The 22,876-nt window shown below is 44.7% G+C and overlaps 1 protein-coding gene across 1 annotated transcript in view; it reads right to left on the bottom strand.

Annotated features, from left to right (window-relative positions):
• Positions 1-22,876, bottom strand: part of COL22A1 (collagen type XXII alpha 1 chain) — a 163,912-nt gene that overhangs the window by 58,521 nt on the left and 82,515 nt on the right. Inside the window, exons 20-24 of the mRNA XM_056854652.1 lie at positions 22,314-22,367; positions 20,216-20,269; positions 13,162-13,215; positions 1,929-1,982; positions 632-676 (exon numbers count right to left, since the gene is read on the bottom strand). Of these exons, the coding sequence (XP_056710630.1) occupies positions 632-676; positions 1,929-1,982; positions 13,162-13,215; positions 20,216-20,269; positions 22,314-22,367 (261 nt within the window). The remainder of the gene's footprint in view (positions 1-631; positions 677-1,928; positions 1,983-13,161; positions 13,216-20,215; positions 20,270-22,313; positions 22,368-22,876) is intronic.

Genomic DNA, 22,876 nt, shown 5'->3' with positions numbered 1-22,876 from the left:
TCCAATGGCACTGTCTCATAAATGACCACTAGATGTCAGTGGTGCTACAGTGCTGAAAAAGGCAGGAAACGGAATCCAAACTGATTAAAACAATTGGGCAGGGGGAATTCAGATAATATTTTAAGTCCTACAAAATTCTGCCTCCCGAAATGTTCAGCCGTAAAATTTCACCTCCACACCAGTGACAGAAAAGAAGAGCTGATAGGAAGAAGAGGAAGAGGAAGAAGAAGATGATGATGATGATGATTTTTATATGCCAACTTTCTCTTCCTTTTAAGGAGAATCAAAGCGGCTTACAATCACCTTCCCTTCCTCTCCCCAAAACAAGCACCTTGTGAAGTAGGTGGGGCTGACAGAGTTTGGAGAGAACTGTGACTAGCTTGAGATAGCGGATAATAGCTCTGTAATTGTTGAGTTTTTTCTTTATCCACACTGATGCCTTAGTTGCATGGTGGGTAGATCCCCCTATCTATATTGTCATTATTAAACAAGTCATTCACACAGAATACCCTTTTTCCTAATTTCAACTGAGAGGGCCTTCTTTGTTTAGATGATAACCCCACTCGAAAGTCAAACATGCTTAGATAGTGTAAGCATCTTGCAGAAGGAATGCATTCCTTGATGCACTTACTGGTGGCCCAGGCTGGCCATTTCTGCCATTTTCGCCAGGTAGCCCCTAGGGGAAAAAAGAGCAAACAGAGAAAGCAGAGCTTTTCTTTTGCAGCACAAGGGTTTTTCAACTGCTATCCATACCCCCCCCCCCAAAAAAAGAGTGAACACAACACATATATTTTGAACAGAGAAGGTGCAATTTGAAATAACTGAAGTATTGAACTCAGTAGGTGGTCTTGGGGCTCAAACATATCTGGTAAAGATTGCCCATCTCAGTCCACATCTCTCATTATAAAACACAACTTGCAGGTTTTTCCAGCCTCAGCTCGCCTCAGGACCATGCAGGAAAGGATGAGGGCATGTAACCTTTCAACTCCCATTCCTTTTTGTTATTTGAAACCAGCTCCCTTGCTCTGCTAACTAGCATTTTAAGGCAGAAAAATACATGTCCTCTAAAAGCAACGACCCTCCCCCCTTTAAAATGCGGATATCAAGCCCTGGTTTCAACTAACTAACCAAGATGTGGTTGGGGGGCTAGAACCTCTCTTGCAGCCTCAGCTTGCCTTGGGCCATACAGGAAAGGGTGAGGGCATTTAACCAGCTTCCATTGCTTTTTGTTATTTGGAACCAGCTTCCTTGCTCTAACTAGCATTTTAAAGGAGAAAAATACATGGTGGTTGGAGTACTGGAACCTCTCTTGCAGCCTCAGCTTGCCTCGGGGCCATACAGGAACGGGCAAGGGCCTTTAACCCTTCAACTCCCATTCCTGTTTGTTATTTGGAACCAGCTCCTTTGCTCTGCTAGCTAGCATTTTAAAGGAGAAAAATATATGGTGGTTGGAGGGCTAGACCCTCTCTTGCTTCCCTGCATGGCTCCAGTGCAAACTGAGGCTAAACACACATCACATGAACACATCAAGCTGCCTCACGAGTCAGTAGGACTTCCCTTCGCATTGTTCCCCATGATCAGATCTTCCCCTAGTGTCCTTAATGTGTGTGTTTAGTGCCATCAAGTAGCTTCTGACTCATGAATCAACGTCCTCCAAAATGTCCTATCTTTGACAGCCTTGCTCAGATCTTGCAAATCGAGGGCCGTGACTTCCTTTATTGAGTCAATCCATCTCTCGTTGGGTCTTCCTCTTTTCCTGCTCCCCTCAACTTTTCCTATCATGATTGTCTTCCTATCATGAGTGTCCTTAATACCACTCCAGTTCTTCTGCCTTGGACCACCTTTTCACCTTCAGTGATGAGAGAAAGCTCTCACAGCTTCCAGATTTGTGAGTACCAAGAAGATGCAAAAGAACCAAAAGTTCTTACCGGAGGCCCGGTGGGTCCAGGAGGGCCAGCAACTCCAGGAGGTCCACTCTGACCCTGGGAACAGATGAACAAAGCGTAAGTTACCTTCAAGACCCAAATAGTGCTGCTAATAAAACATTCTCCCCATCAAAGTTAGGGGTATCTTTTGATGTTTACCAGCCCTCCCCATACTTATCTCACCTGTGTGATCCTTCTCAACGTAGAGCCATTTCTCTGGCCAGATTTAATGTTTTGCCATCTGCGCTACTAGAAGGCAGATTTCAGAAAATCCCTCTGTCTAACAGGCTTTGCCCTTGTGGCAACAATTGTATTGAAACAGTTGCTCATGTCTTATTTTATTGTAGTTTCTACACAGAATTTCACAACGAACTTTTAAGCCCCCTGTTGGTTAATAGACAGAAAGTCTCAGATTCTTTTAACGTTTCCTATTTATTGAACAATCGTTCACCCCAACTATTGGAGATGGTGGCACAGTTTTTGAAGTTTGTTTTAAAAGCCTGCCAAACAGTTAATTAGATGGCAGTATCAACAAACAGCGTTATTCCAGGTATCTGTCTTCTAACTATTCTATAAAGGGCACCTTTTAATATTTCCATTCCTTTTGTATCCTTCTGCATTGTGTTTTTATGCCAATAATAAAGGAATGATGATGAGTAAGTTGCCTAGAATATGTTGACCTATCAAATTAAATGTTGACCTATGAAATTAAATTGTGGAACTCCCTGCCCCAGGATGTGGTGATGGCTGCCAACTTGGAAGGCTTTAAGAGGGGAGTGGACATATTCATGGAGGAAAGGGGTATTCATGGCTATTAGTTAAAATGGATACTAGTCATGATGCATACCTATTCTCTCCAGTACCAGAGGAGCATGCCTATTATCTTAGGTGCTGTGGAACACAGGCCAGATGGTGCTGCTTCCTAGAGGCTTCCTAGAGTCACCTGGTTGGCCACTGTGTGAACAGACTGCTGGCCTTGATGGGCCTTGGTCTGATCCAGCAGGGCCTTTCTTATGTTCTTATCACCCCCTCTTCTTCTCTTTCAATAGCTACAATCTGGGAAAGTAAAGCAGCAAGTCCAGCTTTTCCCAATCACTACAGCTCCACAGTGGGAAAAAGTTTAACTGTTGGGTTTCTTCACTGAATTGTTGTTGTCCTTCATGGAGAACGAGGGGGCAGTCAGAATGCAGGGGATCAGATCCCAGGAATCACTAGCAGGTCTGCATTTATGAAATAAGTCCTATTGTTCCGCATCTTCCACAGGCTCCTGTGTGGTGGTAGAAAGCTCCATCAAGACACAGCTGGCTTATTGGGACCCCGTAGGGTTTTCAAGGCAAGAGACATCTGGAGGTGGTTTGCCATTGCCTGCCTCCAAGTGGGCTCAGACCAAGTTCGGAATTTCGGGAAAAATTGAATGCTTTTTATACATAGATGGCGGGAGGTTTAGATGAGAATTAAAGAAAAAGGGAGGGATTTAAGAAATAAATGTTTTAAAACCAGGGCTGCCAACTTCCAGGTACTAGCTGGCAATCTCCTGTTATTACAATTCATCTCCATCCGACAGAGATCAGTTCCCCTGGAGAAAATGGCCGCTTTGGCAATTGGACTCTATGGCATTGAAGTCCCTCCCCTCCCCAAACCCCACCCTTCTCAGGCTCCACCTCAAAAACCTCCCACAGGTGGCAAAGAGGGACCTGGCAACCCTATTTAAAAAGAAACTTTTTTGATAAGCAAATGCAGATGAAAATAAGACTAAGTCATTATGAATGCGCTGAAATGAAACCTACTATAGAAATGAATCATTTGAAATTTATGTAATAAGTTCGATGTACAGATGTCAACTTTACTAATTGTTTCTATATGTAATAATAGAAATAAAGTCTCTATTAAAAAAAAAAAGCCTGTGACCTGAATATTGTCATACAGAACAATTTCAAGAGAGGGCGCTTAGGGCTGTTTAGCTTGGAAAGAAGGCGGCTGAGGGGAGACATGATAGAGGTCTATAAAATTATGCATGGTTTGGAGAGAGTGGACAGGGAGACGTTTTTCTCCCTCTCCCATAATACTAGAACGTGGGGTCATCTGCTGAAGCTGGAGGGTGAGAGATCCAAACCAGATAAAAGGAAGTATTTTTTCACACAATTCATAGTTAAATTGTGGAACTCCCTGCCCCAAAATGTGGTGATGGCTGCCAACTTGGAAGGCTTTAAGAGGGGAGTGGACATATTCATGGAGGAAAGGGGTATTCATGACTACTAGTTAAAATGGCTACTAGTCATGATGCATGCCTATCCTGTCCAGGATCAGAGGAGCATGCCTATTATCTTAGGTGCTGTGGAGCACAGGCAGAATGGAGATGCTGCAGTTGTCTTGTTTGTGGGCTTCCTAGAGGCACCTGGTTGGCCACTGTGTGAACAGACTGCTGGACTTGATGGGCCTTGGTTTGATCCAGCAGGACTTTTCTTATGTTCTTATGTTTCTTAAGCAGGCTGTCTGGAGCAGCTGTATGGATTTCTACCAGGAGATGAGGTTCAGTAAATATGGGCCTTGCTACTGCATTTCCAACAAATCGTAGCTTCCAAATCATCTTCAAGGGCAGCCCTGCATACTGGGCATTACAGTAGTCTATCCTGGAGCTTATGGTGGCATGGATGAATGTGGCAAGGCCAGTAAAATCTAAACAAGTAACTTGCTTTATAAAGAAGAAAAATTGCTGCAAAGGATATCAGAGATAAAATATTCTGGGGCCGCAGAATTAGATATGTTTAGAAGAAGCAATACTTTAAATGAAATAAAATGGATACAGGAGGGGGGGGAGTTTGAAAAAATGTCCAACCAATTTATACAAAGTACAACTAATCAGAATTCTAAGCAGTACATACATATATGCTGGGAAAAATTTAAAAATAAGACAGAATGTTGCCAGTAGAGGGTACTAGGTGATCAGAAATTGGAGGCAATGAAGATTCCCAGTAACAAAATATAGCTGCTTCTAATGATTTGAAAAATGCACTATTCCTGCAACGAAAGCACTATTGAGATAAATGACTGCATTATGAGTTGTCACCAAATTTTGACTAATATCAGAGAAGCCAAGTAGAAGGTGCTCTCTCAGCCAAAATATCCAAGGCCTTCCAAGGAAGCCAAAAGATTTTTGATAGGGTTAGTGAAAATTATATGGAGACCTTGGTATACAACTACCAAGGGCATCTTGGCCATCTTCTGGACATGGGGGGTGGGGGGGAGGTAGTTATCAATTTCCTGCATTGTGCAGGTGGTTGAACAAGATGACCCTGGTTTTCCCTTCCAACTCTATGATCTATGATTCTGCTTGGGAGACAGAGAAAACCAGCAATGAGGGCTGTTTGTCAGAGCCGCCCAGAGGGGGACTGGAGGCACAAAATTGGGGGGGGGAGTGAGTCGGAGGGCCCTGAAGCTTGCATCATGCGGCATTTGCGGAATGCATTAAAAAAATTGAATGCAATTCTCACGGCAGCCACTAGGGTCGCAGGGACAGCAGAGCACAGTAAAGAGCCTCTCTCTGACTCTGCTGTCTTAGCCTTTCTGTAAAGTTTACTAGGAGGCATAGAGGGACCCTTGCTTCTCAGATCCTGTTAAACCCATATGCCAAGCCAGCGTTGGAGCAAGGCAAGACCAGCCAGGACAAGGCACAGTGATTGCCAGGATGCAGCCTCCTAAAAACGTTGTCTATGGTTTCCCTCTTTCTTTAGCTCCACCCAGCTCCTGAATAGCCAGATCTTGCAAAGGGGCAGCCCTTTTAGTGTGTGATAGCAAAAACACTCTTTTGTTGTTTTTTCCTACTTTTTTTTAAGACCATTTATGCATGGCTGTTTCCTCGCCGTCACCCCAAGTACTTTGGGGCTTTGCTTTGATTATGCATGCATTTTCTGACCTTCAGAGGTCGTCTCGCTCTCCCCACACATTTCCGAGCATTTTCCCCGCGTTGTCTAGATGCTAGCTAAACACAAACCTAACCATAGGCCAGGCAGAACATCTCAGTCTTGCAGGCCCTGTCCTACCAAGCCAAACGAAAAAAGTCTTTATCCACTGACAATACGACAACGATAGAGGGAGACAGATGAATCTCCCTAGGGAGGGAGTTTCAAAGTTTTGGCGCGATGACTGAGAAGGCCCTTTCTCAGGTAGTCACCTGTCTAGCCTCAGATGGTGGGGTAGGGTTGCCAAGTGCCAGGTGGTAGTGGGCAAACCCCCACCAATCCACAAGGCTGCCTGCCGACCAGCTTAGGGTCGTCGAGCAACACGTGCCCACTGCCCCATGTCACTTCCAGTTTATACCCGGAAGTAGGGTTGCCAGGTGCCCGGCTGTATATGCTGCCCGGCTGTATATGCATGCGTGCATATACACTGGAAGTGCCATCTTGCGAGGGGCCTTATTTCATTCAAACTCTTTGAGTGGTAAAGGGCTGCTTTACCACTCAAACTAAGAGGTATAAGGGCTCTTGCGAGGCGGCACTTCCGGTTGTAAACCAGAAGTGACACGCACACGCAATCCCTACCTCAACTCCGAGTTTGAGTGGTAAAAGTCCACTTGTGATACGGCAATTCTGTGTGTAAACACATTGCTGGGGGCTTTTTACCACTCAAACTCCCAGTTTGAGTGGTAAAAGGCCCCTTGTGATGCGGCACTTCCAGGTATAAACTGGAGGTGATGCGATCACATTGGTGCGGCCGTGCACATGTGATCTTTCCCTCACCCAGCCCCCAAAACCTCCCACTGGAAGAGAGGGGGGACCTGGCAACCCTATGGTTGGGGCACCCAAAGCAGGGCCTCAGAAGATGGGAATGGATAGGCAGGTTCATACATATTGCCTTTCCAAAAAAGAGATACAAGGTGGGGGGGGGGGTGAGAAGACACTTTTGAGCAGCTGTTTTAAGCATGAGAGAAGCCACGACTCACTACCTCTCCCCTCTATAAAATATGGAAAAAAGGCACTAATGGCATATACAAATATCAAATAGTACAATTAGTACAAAATAGAATGTTGCTAAATACTTTATATGAACAATGCAAGAACATAAGACTTATATTAATTACAAGCAAAGCACAATCAATCCAATTAGGACAATAATAGTGTCGCAAGATACAAGCAAAATAGAGGACACTAAGAGTGGGAAAATAGTCTTATCCTAATGGTAGATAAGTGTTCATAGTTCAAAAGCCAAGAGAAAGAACAATGGGATTCCGGTATTATTCCCCATTTCGCATCATGCTTCTTCAATTTCAAGTCAGCTTCTTCAATTTCAGGTCAGTTCTGAAGAATACCTGAATAGTCTAGCAGCTCTTGTAGCAAATCTTTTGTGGTGAGATTAACATTCCTTAGAACATAAGTTCCAGGAAAAGGAGTATATCCTGTGTAACAAGATAGCTGGAGATTTCCTGCTATTACAACTGAACTTCAGCAGATAGAGATCAGTTCACCTGGAGAAAATGGCTGCTTTGGCAATCGGACTCTATGGCATTGAAGTCCCTCCCCTCCCCAAACACCACCCTCCTCAGGCTCCACCCCAAAAACCTCCCGCCAGTGGCAAAGAGGGACCTGGCAACCCTAATTCCAGCCGGTACCTGGACCACCTTATGACGGTGCGGCCCGCCATTGGTAAAAGGTTTCCACCCCCCACTGTAATCTCTTCTCAGCTTCCTGTGATAAGTAACTCAAAGTCCGCCAGGACATATATTAATACCTTTTATCCCACTGGGGACACTGCAGGAAGGTAACTGAATTAGGTTTTTGAAGGGCTGGAACACTCATGCTAATGGGAAACCATAGAAAGCACTGGCTTTGAACACAATATAATAGCAGGGAAATTACAACAAAATGCTAAATCATTGGCCATTCCAGAGAGACGGCTTGGTGCAGCTGACCGGCCTGCCTTTTTAATCAACATAAGTGCTAGCTTTATAATACCTGAATGAGCCAAGTCCCAGGTCATTTATTAATAACTGAGGCAGGTTCACGAGCAAAAGGCCAAGATTATTTTAGAAAATAAATCGCTTTCTCTATGAAACAAAACAACCTGAACCGCTCCAAATTGGCCAGAGGCTATTAAGGATGCAGAGCCGGCTTTGGGCAGAGCAGATTCCTCTGGAGAGGATGGGGAGTTTTTCGGTAGGAGAGCAGAGAACTGTTTGCATTTGTAACTGAATTGAAAGCTACAAGTTTGTGATTTCTTGCCTCGTGATGAAAAGGTTTAGTTTTCCTTCTCTATTATTTTTCAGTGCTGGATCCTGAGCCTAAGCAGCATATTTAAGAAAACACAAAACAAGAGCCACAAAAAAACATTTCCACCACCCTATTACCAAACGGGTCGCCTAACTCCGGACTGGTCATGGCAACCCCAAGCAGCATACGTGTGTGCTCTGTTCTAGCCGCACGCCTGCCCTAAATGCTACAGGGAAGGCACCAGCGCGAGAATGAAACTGATGCGACCGCTCCTGTGTGCCGTGAGCGGCCGGCAGCTGAGCAACAGAGGCCAGGCCACCCCTCTCCAGTGAACCAGAGGGACTTCATGTTTCCTGAGCAGCTCCGTTCCAGCAGAAGCCATGTCAGAGAAAGCGCAGAGTCATGTAGGCTGCATCCTCGCACCCCCCCCCTTGCAACATCGGACTGATCAAGCAAAGCCATTCAGAGACATTGAGATAACGAATGATTCATTCCTCTAGCTATACAAGCAGCGATCCCCGGACATTAGCAAAGATCGTGCCTATTGTTTACGATCGTTAAGCACATCAGCAAAATCCTCCCGGTTCCTCTCGGATTGTACAAGCCACTGGAATTAGAATAGATTTCCAAATTCCAACCTCCTCACCCTGGTAGCCGAACATTAAATCCTTTGTCACCTTTTGTCACTTGGGAACCTAGGAGGGGTAATCCAATCACCCCGCCCCCAGACAAACAGTATATCTGGGGTGCCCACAGCCCATAATGTTACCTTAGGTCTTTCTCTGGCATATTTGCCGTTACTCTGTTGGTTTAGGTTTTGCACAGCCTGACCACGCTCCCTCCCGCCTCGCTGGCTGAGTCTATGGGAACCTTACTCTATTTTCTGCTATCTTAGTCTAGTGGAACTTGGGACAACTCCTCTACAGGAACAGTAAAGTATTTCTCCACCAACGATCTCATGCCACATTGGCAACTGTCGCTACTCTACTACCTTTTGAATTCTTAGATTCTCTGTATGTTTGTATTGCACCATTGAATTCTTGAATACATAAACTCTTTTAATTCGGAATCCCTTGTCTGTCATTATTCTATGGTCACAGTTTACGGGCTCTGGTATAGTTGGTTGCACCCCGCTTTATAAATATTATAGTTTCCGATTGCTCAAGCTAATTTCCCCATTTAAAGGAGCAATTCAGGTAACAACCCATGCATCAGTAGGGTTGCCAAGCTCCAGGTACTATGGCAAACAAACAGCAGAATAGGCTAATAAACACACCAGTAGTAACGATGAGGATAATAGTATAATGCAAGTTGTCGAATAGAAAGTGGTAGCATTTCCACCTCCAGGTACTAGCTGGAGATCTCCTGCTATTACAACTGATCTCCAGCTGACAGAGATCAGTTCCCCTGGAGAAAATGGCCGCTTGGGCAATTGGACTCTATGGCACTGAAGTCCCTCCCCTCTCCAAACCCCGCTCTCCTCAGGCTCCGCCCCAAAAACCTCCCGCAGGTGGTGAAGAGGGACCTGGCAACCCTATGCATCAGGATGAGGTGTGTAAAACACCTCCTCTTTTTCATTATTTTCTCAAAGAAGAGGCCCTCTATTTTCACTAAGGTTGCCAACTTCCAGGAGGTGCTAGAAAAAAGAACCAGTACCACTCAATGTTATACAAATTCTATTAAATACTAAGTGCAAACATGAAACAACTTATCAAAAAACAACAGTTACAACTATAAACACATTATATACAAAGTGAATCAATAAGCAGTAAACTGCAACCAATATAATACAAGCATAATAGCTGTCTCCAAAGAACCAAACGGCAGTCCAATGTACAAAAGGAAGAACACGATCTTCTCATCCAAAAGTAGACAATTGCTCCATAGTAGGTAGCAAGAAAGTCCAAAGTGAACAGCAAAAAGGAAACGTTATTCCGGATATTCTGTAGCCCTTTCACCAAAGCATAGCTTCATCAGCCTCAGTTCCAAAGGAACTCACATATTTGGGAGGTTTACAGTCTTGTCAGTTGTCTTTGTCCCAACCAAGTAGGAAAATGATTCTGCCCTGGAAGCCCCCTCTGGGGTCGCCACGAGTCAGCCGTGACATAACGGCACTTCACGTGCACATCCCACCCTCATGAGCACAGGCCTCCCTGTAGGTCAGAGCGCCGCACTTAAGTTGTCAGAAGGAGGCTGCGTTTCAACTGGACGGGATTCCTTTCCGTCTCTGTGTTAACTAAACCATACGGGCTCTCTTTTTAAACAGAATTTAAAAATATAAAAACACACATCCAGCCCAACAGCACCAATAAAACAAAGCACAATATATTCTGCTAAATATTAACTTATAATTAATGTTATAATGCATGCATTTTACAGAGTAAATTCATTGTAAGAAAACAAAGTTAAAATGAAGGCTCACAAGTTTCATTTACATGGGGGGGAATGAAATTAAAAATATATATCTGGGGATCAAAACAGCAGAAGAAATAAATTCAAAATCATCCCCATTTGCTACCAAACTATATTATCTAAGGAAACTTCCCTTGAAGCCCTTACCCAAGCTTTTACTTTATTTTCTTAAAACCCTGCTGCAAGGACTTAGAAATGTTTTTGTAGAAACTGGTAATCTTCCACATGCAAAAAAGAAGAAGAAGAAGCTGCTGCTGAGTAAATATGGGGGTGGATGGATAGTCTGTGTTTTCTGCCTTAACAGGAGCAAGAAGGGCTAAGGGCCAATCAATTAGCAATCCCCTGACTGTATTTGGGTTGGATTAACATCACATTTGCAAGCTAGGCAGCAGCACTAATGCCAAGGCCAAAAAAAAGGAGAAAAAAAACACTGTGCTGAACGCTTCCATCAGCATCTTTTTTTCATTAAGTTAGTAGAAAAATCAACTAACTCCTGAGAAGTTGGACTGACCACAGAAGCCATTCTTTGGACTCTGTATTAAAAAGTAGGCCTTTGGGAATTGATTTCTATTGAGAGCCAGCATGGTGTACTGGTTAAGAGCAGTGCACTCTAATTTAGAGAACTGGGATTGATTCTCCATTCCTCTACGTGGCGGTGGACTCTAATATGGAGAACTGGGTTTGATTTCCCTCTCCTCCACATGAAACCTGCTGGGTGACCTTGGGCCATTTCTCTCTGAACTCTCTCTCTCAGCCCCACCTAACTCACAAGGTGCCTGTTGTGGGGAGAGGAAGGGATTGTGATTGTGAGCCACTTTGAGGCTCCTTAAGGTAGAGAAAAATGGGGTATAAAAACCAACTCTTCTTCTCCTTCTGCTAAAACAAACAATGAGAAAACCTCCCTGAATAATGTTTTAGTGTTCTATGAAACAATTTAGACTGCACATTTCAGGAGGCAACGCTCGGCCCTTTTCTTCTTATGATGCTTTCTAGAGCACCATGCAAACCAAGCCCACTTCATGTTGCTAGTCAATTGCAGTTCCAAACAGTTATTTGAACCTCAATAGTCCCTGGTGGATTTGACATGAAAGGGGAGGAGATGTGTCTCAGTGGTAGAGCACCTGCTTGGCATGCAGAAGGTCCCAGGTTCAATCCCCAGCATCCCCAGGGACTAGGCAAGTAGGTGATGTAAAAGACCTCTACCTGAGACTCTGAAGAGCCACTGCCGGTCTGAGTAGACAACACTGATTTCGATGGACCAAGGGTCTGATTCATGTGTTCATGTGCTTTCAAACAGGTCGGATCATGAGACTATCTATTAATACTCTTTGCTCTAACAGGCAGTGGCTCTAGCCTGAGCTTATCAGAACTTGGAAGCTAAGCAGGGTCTGCCATGATTAACCCTTGGGTGGAAGACCACTAAGGAAAACTGGGGTTGCTACATGAATGAAGGCAATGGCAAACCACCTCTGCTCGTCTCTTTCCTGGAATACCCTGTGGATGAGGTCATCATGAGTTAGCTGCAAATCGGTGGCACATTCTTCTCCAAGGTCTCGGGCAGAGAAAGGACTCTGTAAGCACCTCCTACCTGATATCCCTTTAATTGGGACCTTCTTAAAGCCAAGAATGTGCTCTGCCACTGAACCACAGCCCACAGGGGAGCCACGTGACAAAAGAAGGTGGTTTTTAATTAACAAGATCTGGGCATGGAGCACAGTTTGTGGAACTTTCCCACATTCTTTTCCCACTATAGTTTGTCACCAAGAAAAGGCTGAGTGACTGGGCCTCTTTAAATAGGCAAAGGGGGTGGGATGACGCAGGGAGTGCCTGTGTCATCTCCCCCCGACACCTGCCTGAATTGACCTGCCCCTGGGGCAGCAATAGGCTGCAAGGCACAAGAGAGTGGCAGAACGCCCAGCCACGTGGCGAGGGCGAGAGCTGCCATGTTTGCCCCAAAGAGCTCCATTTGGGAGCAGAGCTGCTGCCCAGCTGGCCGCAAAGGGCGGCCCTGGTAAGTTGGGGCCGCGTGCTTTCCCGCTGTAGTTTGTTGAGCAACTTGGAATTTGTTGCTGGGGTTGAGGAGATCCTCAAGAATAGCACATGGGAGTGGGGGGGTACACAGTGGGAGGGCAGAGCTGTTGGAAACACATGTACACACCCGCTAATGGATGAGCATTCTGCCCTCAGAAAAAGAACATGGGATACAAATAATTACATTTTGGATTCAGTGTTTACTGCACAAACAGAGGAGTCATATAACCAAGACAAGTTAACACTTTGGAATGAAAATGAAGGAGAGGACAGAACAAAACCCCGGGACACTGGACATCCAACCGGGAAGAAATTACTTCCTGCCATTTAGGGTTGCCAACCTCCAGGTACTAGCTGGAGATCTCCTGCTATTACAACTGATCTCCAGCCGATAGTTCCCGTGGAGAAAATGGCCACTGGCAATTGGACTCTATGGCATTGAAGTCCCTCCCCTCCCCAAACCCCACTCTTCTCAGGTTCTGCCCAAAAAACCTTCTGCTAGTGGCATAGAGGGACCTAGCAACCCTACTGCCATTAAACATGATGTGCAGATAACATCAAAGTATGGGGAAAAAATACAGGGCACTTACCATAAGTCCAGGGAGTCCATCAGTTCCTGGGAAACCGGGTTCTCCCTTCTTACCCTAAACATCAAACAAAGTATCAGACACTACCAGCACCAAGAGAAGACACAGGTTCAAGGGATATTGACGCATCTAAATGGCCTACACTAACAGACTGGACGACTTTTAGACAAATGCCGCAACGGAATGGCCTCTGCTACAAAAGCTGCAGATACCTGACATCAGATCCCTGGCATTAATTGCATCCACATTAAAAAAAAAAAGTCTACTTGATTAGGGGCTCAGGTTTTGTAGAAACAGCGCTAGGAGTGTGACTCGGAAACCAACAGCTATCCAGCAGAGTTCCTGCAGCATTGGTATTAAATGTTCTCTCTGCTAACGGCAATAATATATCTAGCTGCCTCATTTTTTAACGAACTGGCAGTTCTGAGATACTTTTAAGGAGAGGCATGTGTAAAAATCACTGTAGTAGTCAAGCCCAGAGGTCACCAGGGCACACATTTTTGCAAGGTGGCTTCGGAAGGATGGAAGGCTGAGTCAACCTTGAGCCAGCTACCTGAAACCAGCTTCTGTCGGGATCAAACTCAGGTCGTGAGCAGAGCTTGGACTGCTAACCATGGATTAATTTGAACTGCTTTTTACAAGGTTGCCTTTATTTCCAAGCAAAGATTTTAAATTTATAACTGTTTAGCCCCTGTTTAACATTGTTTTAATGGGAAGCTAAAGCTTATGGGTGATTGGCTAGCTGGGATATTTCTCTTCCACCAATAAATTTGCATTGCAGAATGATCACAGCAAAACACACACACACAAAAACCCTCGATACTTTGTGCTTTAAAAAAATTACAATTAAAATTAATGTCATCTGTTATCGCCACTAATTAAGCATATGGGAGAGGGACTACATAATATCATTTCTACAAAATTAATATAATTATATAAATTATATAATTATATAAAGTTATATAATGTTTTCTACACCTTCTGCTTCCTGGAGCAGTGGGGTAACAAGGCCAGAAATTTCAGGAGCAAACCATTTTTAAAATACTAGAACAACCATGAAGAAATTTTTACCAACTATTAGTCTTTTTGGGCAAGCAAACTTTGCCATTAGCACACAAAAAAATAATGGTGGACCACACCAAATTTGACAGAGAATGTGTGTGTATTTGTGTGTGTGTGTGAGAGAGAAAGGGACAGAAAAGAAATGTATAAAACCCCCAAGAAATGTATAAAAAAAACCCAGTCAACAGAGTAAGCATTCTATCTTTCTAGCACATTTTTATCCCATCCTTCTTCCTATAGTCTCAGGGTAGTATAAATGATTCCAATTCCACTATTTTCTTCTCACTGCAAACCTCATAGTAGCCCTAATAACATAAGAACATAAGAACACAAGAAAGGCCATGCTGGATTGGACCAAGGTCCATCAAGTCTAGCAGTCTGTTTACACAGTGGCCAAACACGTGCCTCTAGGAAGCCTACAAACAAGGCGACTGCAGCAGCAGCATCCTGCCTGCGTTCCACAGCACCTAATAGAATAGGCATGGTCTTCTGATACTAGGGACAAGGAAGAAAGGAAAGTGGGAAGGGAGGAAGATAACAACAGCCCTGCTGGATCAGACCAAGGCCCATCAAGTCCAGCAGTCTGTTCACACATTGGTCGATCAGGTGTCTCTAGGGAGCCCACAAACAAGATGACTGCAGCAGCATTATCCTGCCTGTAAGAACATAAGAAAAGCCCTGCTGGATCAGACCAAGGTCCATCAAGTCCAGCAGTCTGTCCACACAGTGGCCAACCAGGTGCCTCTAGAAACAAGACGACTGCACCAGCATTATCCCTCCTGTGTTCCACAGCACCTAATATATAGGCATGCTCCTCTTATACTGGAGTGGATATATGTGCATCATGACCAGTATTCATTTTGACTAGTAGCCATGAATACCCCTCTCCTCCATGAACATGTCCACACTCCTCTTCAAGCCTTCCAATAGCCTAGATTAGCCCTCTCTCATCAGAGCTTGGAAGCTAAGCAGGGTTGGTACTTGGATGGGAGACCACCAAGGAAGAATGGGGAAGGTAAGCCGAAGAAGGCAGTGGCAAACCACCTCTACTCATCTCTTGCCTGGAAAGCCCCTTGAGGTGGAATTTCATGGCCATGAGTTTCCATGAGTTGGTTGCAACTTAACAGCACACTTTTCCCTTACAACCTTCTGAAGTAACTTAGGCAGAGAAAGAGAGGGGGGGGGCAAGAACATCCAGCTCATTTCACAGCAGAGTGGGGATTTGAAAAAATCCATGTAAATATCATTAAAAATTGTTTTTCTCTTTTCAGAAGCTGAACAGGTTCAATTCTTGAGGGTCACACTAATGCAATATGGGAAAGGGGTCTCTGTTGTGACATTGTTCTTACAATTATATGCATGACTATACAAAGAGAAGGTACACTAGTCTCTGGTCCCACACTAATAATATGTTTCCCTAATTTATAATTTATAATTGCCTGCAGTAGAGGAAAAATGTACTTTCCTTCTTTGGGATTTGAACAGTGAACAGTTGGTGTGCTTTTGCTTAGAAAAACAATGTGCCTCTAGCAGAGCAATGAATTATCCTGGTGGAGGAGGCTACACAACATTCCTATAGGGATAATTTCCTATAGGGAGTCCAAAACTGTAAAGGGAAGGAAACTAAAAACACAAACAAGCTAACAACTAAACAACAACAACAACAAAACCAATAAGACACCAGATCCACCAGTTTATGGACGCGCTCTCTTCCAAGGTGAATAAAGTCATCCGCCAGGGGGAAAAAAAGGATAGACAGAAAGCTCCACAAAATGACATTCTGCCTAATAATGCGGTAGACACAGCCAGCAATTACACTGTGCCACTGACAGCAAGTGTGGGTAACCTTTTGACTAAATAAGAGGCATACCGAGTCCCTCATTCAGCTACCTGAATGACAGCACAGTTAGGAATGTGTGTTGTGCTGGGAATAAATGCAATTCACCATTGCCATCTGTTACAGTCTATTCTCGATTTCACCTATATCACTGATCCAACATTTACTGTCTATAGGGAGTTCCATAGGACTGAAATTCACGTTTTAGTATCATAGAGTTGGAAGGGACCACCAGGGTCATCTAGTCCAACCCCCTGCACAATGCAGGAAAGTCACAGCTAAATCCCCCACACCCCCAGTGACCCATACTCCATGCTCAGAAGATGGCCAAGATGCCCCCCTCTTATCATTTGCTTAAGGTCATAGAATCAGCATTGCTGACAGATGGCCATCTAGCCTCATCTTAAAAACCTCCAAGGAAGGAGAGCTTACCACCTCCCGAGGAAGCCTGTTCCACTGAGGAACTGCTCTGTTAGAAAATTCTTCCTAATGTCTAGACAGAAACTCTTTTCATTTAATTTCAACTCGTTGGTTCTGGTCCGACCTTCTGGGGCAACAGAAAACAACTCAGCACCATCCTCCAGATGACAGTCCACTGATTATTATTTATTATTATTATTTTTATGTTAGCTGACATGATCCAAGGAAACATGGTATACAAATGTGAAATAAGGGTGTGCCCCCCCCCCAAGTCACAAAGCACCAGGGAAAGAAGGGAAGTGGGGACAAGGAATACAATGACATTGGGACCTTTTATGCTTGGCTGTTTCTCTCGAGGTCACCTCTCTGATGATTTCGGGTCTTTGTTTGGATTATACGTGCCGTTTCTGACTGCCAGAGGTCACCTCGCCCTCCCTGAGTTTCCCTGTTTTCAGTAGGGTTGCCAGGTCCCTCTTCACCACCGGCGGGAGGTTTTTGGGGCAGAGCCTGAGGAGGGCAGGGTTTAACCACTACACCACGCTAGCTCCAAAGACCCAAAGTCGTCGAAGGGGTGACCGCGAGGGAAAGAGCCGAGCATAAAAGGCTACAATCACCGGAAGGGGGCTTCAGAGCTTTTCTCCTTCGGTGACTAATCCAGATCTAGATTCAAGGTAAGTAGCTAATAGGACAAGACAGCTAATGAAGGCTTTCAGAGGGAGCGTCCAGGCCCTGCTGTGCCTCTTTCGCCAAGATTTAGGCTTCCACCTCAACAGAATCTAATTGTCCGCCTTCCTGATTCGTTTATGGGAGAGTAACTTCCTAGCAAACTTTCCGGAGCCACCATCTGCGCTGTGCGCTAGCGTTGTGCTGAAGGTGTTTTGCATAGGCCATCTTCCAAATGCACAGCATGAGCCTGAGAAATAATTATGTCCCTTTTGAAAAAAAGAGAGAAAGTCAGCAACATGCCATTCTAATGCCAGCAAATTTTGCCTGCTGCCCTTCAGTCCACGCAAAGTGAAGCAGCAATTTCAGGGAGGGGGTGAAGTCAAATGACAGGATGAGGCATTTGCAATCCCCCAGAGATGGTATCATCTCATTTCCAAATGTGGATTTATTATCTTGGGGGTTCATTACATTATTTTCTTGGATGCCTGGTGCAATTTCCATTACTAGCGTGGGACGGACTTGTGCCAGAATAAATGAGAACAGAATTCATTTTTTGATACCAAAAATGCAAAGGGCAGGGATTAAAATAATAATGGTCCAATTTGGTATGCATCATTGGTATGGGATACAAGGGAGTTAAGAGCTGGATTCCCAGGAGAAACTGAAACACTAGTTTTAAACTCGAGAACAGTTCTAATGTAGCGTCAGGAAGAAATCATCTAAATTCTTCCTCCACTGGAGTTTGCATTTTGCTGTGCATTTTCCACACTGATGAAACACAGAATACAAAATTGGACTCCAGGGACATGACTAATTCCAGTTTGATTCTGACCATATGGACCAGTCAGGAAGCAGACTTCTTTCCAGAGAACCTGTCAGGGGAGGATTGAGCTCCCCTCCTACCCCTGGGCTTATACTGAAACCGCTTGTTCTGAGTAGGCGGATAATATGGTTTAGATTGGCCCTGTTGCCCATAATTGTATGGCTGGTACCTGGACTGTCTGCCCAAACAGGAAGACTGTCCCCATCTGGGGTAGTATCGGGGCTTGAAACCTGATTGGAAACCTCCTGTGTGACCCCCAGGTACTTGGCGTTGACCCTATTTTTTCTCATTTTGTCCAAGGTCTCATCCGTCTGGTCATTGCTTGTCAAAAGCATGTCTTCCACCTTTGCCTTGGCATCTGGTGCCAGGCTGGAAGAACGCAACCATGAATGGTGCCGAAGCACTATCGCTGAGGCCATATCTATCTGCTGGCCGCATCCGCCACATGCCTTGCGGCATTAAGCTGGTGCCTACCCAGCCTATAACCTTCAGTCTGCAGGGCCTTCCCCACAGACTTCTTATCATCAGGTAAGAGGTCGACCAATTGTTGGAACCCTTCCCACAGAAACATTTGGTATCTGCCCATCATAGCAGAGAAACTGGCCACCCTTAAGGCCACTGCCCCAGAGGAATACACTTTCCTTCCAAGGGTGTTGAGCTTCCTCCCCTCCTTAACAGATGGTGAGGACTGGGATTCAGATTTGTTCTTAGAAGCACAAGCTTCTGTAACTAAGGAAGTCACCACGGGGTGGTGATAAAGGAATTCTGCCCCCGTTTCCCTCACCTGATATAAATTTTCAATTTTCTTAATAGAGGAAGCAACTGAAGAAGGTCTCTCCCAGATTGCTTGGGTGATGTCTAAAAGCTCCTTAACCATAGGAAGGTGAATTGGGGAGGATTCGGCTGCATAATGCACATCCATAATTGGGTCAGAAGGCCTAGGCTCAGCCGCCCCTACCTCCACACCCAACGACTTTGCCATACGGACCATTTGGTCATTATACAACTTAAAGTCCTCAGTGGGAAACACTGGGGAGGGGTCACCCACAGCTTCATCAGGGGAAGGCATCAAAGCAGATTTCAGAGTCCTTGTCAGAGTCCACAGCCTTGTCCCCTTCATCTTCCCAATCGGAAGCATACCCGCGACCAATGTCCGGAGCTGATCTCTGAGCAGCCGAGGTGGATGGTCTGGGTGACATCTTACGCCGGTGGTTGCGGGACACTCCGAAGGCGAACTCATCCCGTAATCATAACTTGGTTGCGGAGGGCAACATGACTAATACTGCTGGTGGTGGGCCCATGGACCATATGGAGCGGGACCGGGCGCATCCCAGCGGCAAGCCCCATATCTCGCACCGGAATGTCCAATGCTTTGTTTTATGATGAAGAAAAACAAGCCGTTTCTCATTGTGACGAGTGAGTGGCGCCCAGATCCGACGAACGACGCTGAGGGGACTTTAGAGGCGAACGACCCCCCAAATCCGATGCACGACATCGTGGAGACACACCGGGCGTTGACTCTTGGTGGTGGCAGGGAGACTTCGAACGTTGCCATCGTTCACCTTTCGGGGGCGACCTGGACGGGGCTTGACTCCAATGCAGGGGATAGGTCGATACAGCCTTCACAACTTCACTCCCCCGGGCCGAGGAAGCCTGTTCCACTCAGGAACCGCTCAAACTGTTAGAAAATTCTTCCTAATGTCTAGACAGAAACTCTTTTGATTTAAATTTTGATTCAAATCCAGTTTCTTGGGCGGGGGGTGGGACTTGAAGAGGCGCAAAAGAGTTCTCCTTGAACGTTACAGAAGCCCTATCGGAACTGGTAACTCTCAGGTTTGAACACCCCTCTTCCCCACTACATGTCCTTTCACACACTTTCTTTTGGATGTGTGGTAAGTGCCGTAAAGTCGCTTCTGACTCATGGCGACCCTATGAATCAATTTCCTTGCACAAGTCTTGCAAACTGAGGGCCATGGCTTCCTTTATAGAGTCAATCCATCTCATATTGGGTCTTTCTCTTTTCCTGCCGCCTTCAATGTTTCCCAACAACTTTTCCTACCAATGTTTCTTTTGGATGCCACAATCCAAAACACCAAGAACAAGTCTGGGCATGAACATTTTGGGAGAATGAAGTATGGGGCGGGGGGAGGGGGAGGTTGAGAAGTAACGAAAGTGTAAAAACTGCCAAATAAACCATTCAACTATCCTGTGAACCAGTTGAGACATGCTAAACAAAAGAAGTTGCACACCCTTAGGCCGTGTAATCCAGCAGGTCCTGGCTTGCCTTCTGGCCCTGGGGGTCCCTGTAAAGAGAACATTGTCAGAAAATCAAGCCAGCAAAATAAATACACTAAAATGCATTGTGTTATGACATTAAGTAAGTATGCCGCTTTTGATCAGAGTTTGAATGTGGGGGGAAACCAACGGGGTTCAGCTAAATAAATAAATCTATTTTTATTATATATTGTGCACAATTGTGTTTAAAAACACGGGGCCTAAAAGACAGGCTTCCTAAAAAGCACAAACGTAGTTACAAATATTGTGTGTGTGTGTGTGTGTTAAGTGCCATCGAGTCACTTCCGACTCATGGCGACCTTATGAATCAAAGTCCTCCAAAATGTCCTATCTTTGACAGCCTTGATCAGATCTTGCAAATTGAGGACCGTGGCTTCCTTTATTGAGTCAATCCATCTCTTGTTGGGTGTTCCTCTTTTCCTGCTGCTCTCAACTTTTCCTAGCATGATTGTTTTCCAGTGACTCTTGTCTTCTCATAATGTGACCAAAATATGATAGCCTCAGTTTAGTCATTTTAGCTTCTAGGGTCAGTTCAGGCTTGAGTTGATCTATAACCCACTGATATGTTTTTTTTTTTGGCAGTCCATGGTATCCATAACACTTTCCTCCACCACCACATTTCAAATGAATCTACTTTCTTCCTATCAGCTTTCTTCAATGTCCAGTTTTCACACCCATATTACCAAATATTACTATAATACAAATATTACCAACACATAACATACACATTCTGAATCTTCTCTTCACGTTTGTTGATGTTATACACATCGAAATACTGCACACCATATACAAGGTGTGAGCCATGAGCCATGTTTTAAGACTCATGAACTAACTATTTTAACATAAAGCCACACAGAATAAAAGGCGTTTACATATTTTTACCTTGTACAACGTTTGTGTACATGTCAGGATGTGTATTGTAAAACTGTGTATGTATGAGAACTGAGAAAGGCCTGTAAAAGGCCAAAAAGCATCTGGTCAGATTTTGGTCATTTTATGTACTAACATCAACTGAAATGTGTTGGTAATATTTGTAACTATGTTTGTGCATTTTAGGAAGTCTTTATTTTAGGGCCTGTGTCTTTTAAATATAACTGTGTACAATATATAATAAAAATAGAGTTATCGGGTGTTATATTAGATAGTGATTAGATCAACCGCTTTGGTTTCCCCTCACTTTTAGGTTGAGTTTCTTTGTTCCCCTTTTTGCTTCAGTTGTTTTTTAGAGTGCAAATGTGCCGTTTTCAGGATATAACATTTATTTCATGATCCGTACATGGATTGCTTATCCTGGATAATAGATTTCTTTCAGCTTCTTCGTTCTCTGGGTCAGAAGGGAGACAACCATGCATTTGAGTTCATATTGAACCTGGATGAGCTGATATGGTTGTTCTTGTTTCTTTTTTGTTTTTGTTTTCTGTTGTCATAGAATTGGAAAGTTGGAAGAGGCCTTATAGACCATCTAATCCCAGTCATTGCTCAGTGGAGGAAATCCAAAGATAGAGTACTGCCAACTGGTGGACATCCACATCTCCAGTGATGGAGAACTGAAGACTTCAAAATTTAAGACCAGAAGCCCCTTAAAAGCCAACAAAGTTTTCTAGGGTCCAAGGTTTCATGATTCAAAGAAGAAGAGTTGGTTTTTATATGCCGACTTTCTCTACCACTTAAGGTAGAATCAGACCAGCTTACAATCACTTTTCCCTCCCCACCACAGACACCCTGTGAGGTAAGTGGGGCTAAGAGAGCTGTGACTAGCCGAAGGTCACCCAGCTGGCTTCATGTGTAGGAGTGGGGAAACCAACCTAGTTCACCAGATTAGTGTCCGCTGCTCACGTGGAGGAGTGGGGAATCAAACCCGGTTCTCCAGATTACAGTCCACCGCTCCAAACCACCGCTCTTAACCACTACACCATGCTGGCTCTCATCAATTCAGGATTATAAACTAGATCTAAGCAAATGGAAGCTTTGGTGTACTCCCTCAGCAGCTGGTCGTCTTAAGATGACATACAAAGAAAGATGCACATTTAGTTTAGGAAGTAAATTACTTACTGGGCTACCTGGGGATCCAGGAGGGCCAAGTGGTCCTCGTGGGCCGGGAGCTCCCTGAAACCAAACACACAGTTTTAAAATACTTTTGGTTGCATTCTTCAGACCTTTTGTCTCTTCTTCCAACACAGCCAATCATTCCAGTAAGGCCCAATCCCACTTCTGCCACCATCCAGAGACAGACAGTTCCTCTGGAGGTCCAACCTCCAGGTACTAGCTGGAGATCTCCCATCATTGCAAATGATATCCATCCAATAGAGATCCGTTCACCTGGAGAAAATGGCCACATTGGCCACTAGACTCTATGGCATTGAAGTCCCTCCCCTTCCCAAACCCCGCCCTCCTCAGGTTCCCTCCACCAGGCTCCGCTGGTGGCAACCCGGTTCACCAGATTAGAGTCCGCTGCTCATGTGGCTGAGTGGGGAATCAAACCAGATTAAATATCACCACTCCAAATCACCATGCTGGTAATAGAGATAATTTTTAAAAATACACTGGGGACAGGGAGTGAGAGAGAATGAAGCCAACATGATATTAGCAGCTGCTGCTGAAACACTGTTATTTTA

Source organism: Euleptes europaea, chromosome 8 (assembly GCF_029931775.1).
Source record: "Euleptes europaea isolate rEulEur1 chromosome 8, rEulEur1.hap1, whole genome shotgun sequence".
Lineage (NCBI taxonomy): Eukaryota > Metazoa > Chordata > Lepidosauria > Squamata > Sphaerodactylidae > Euleptes > Euleptes europaea.
This window is presented reverse-complemented; position numbering and strand designations above follow the sequence as displayed.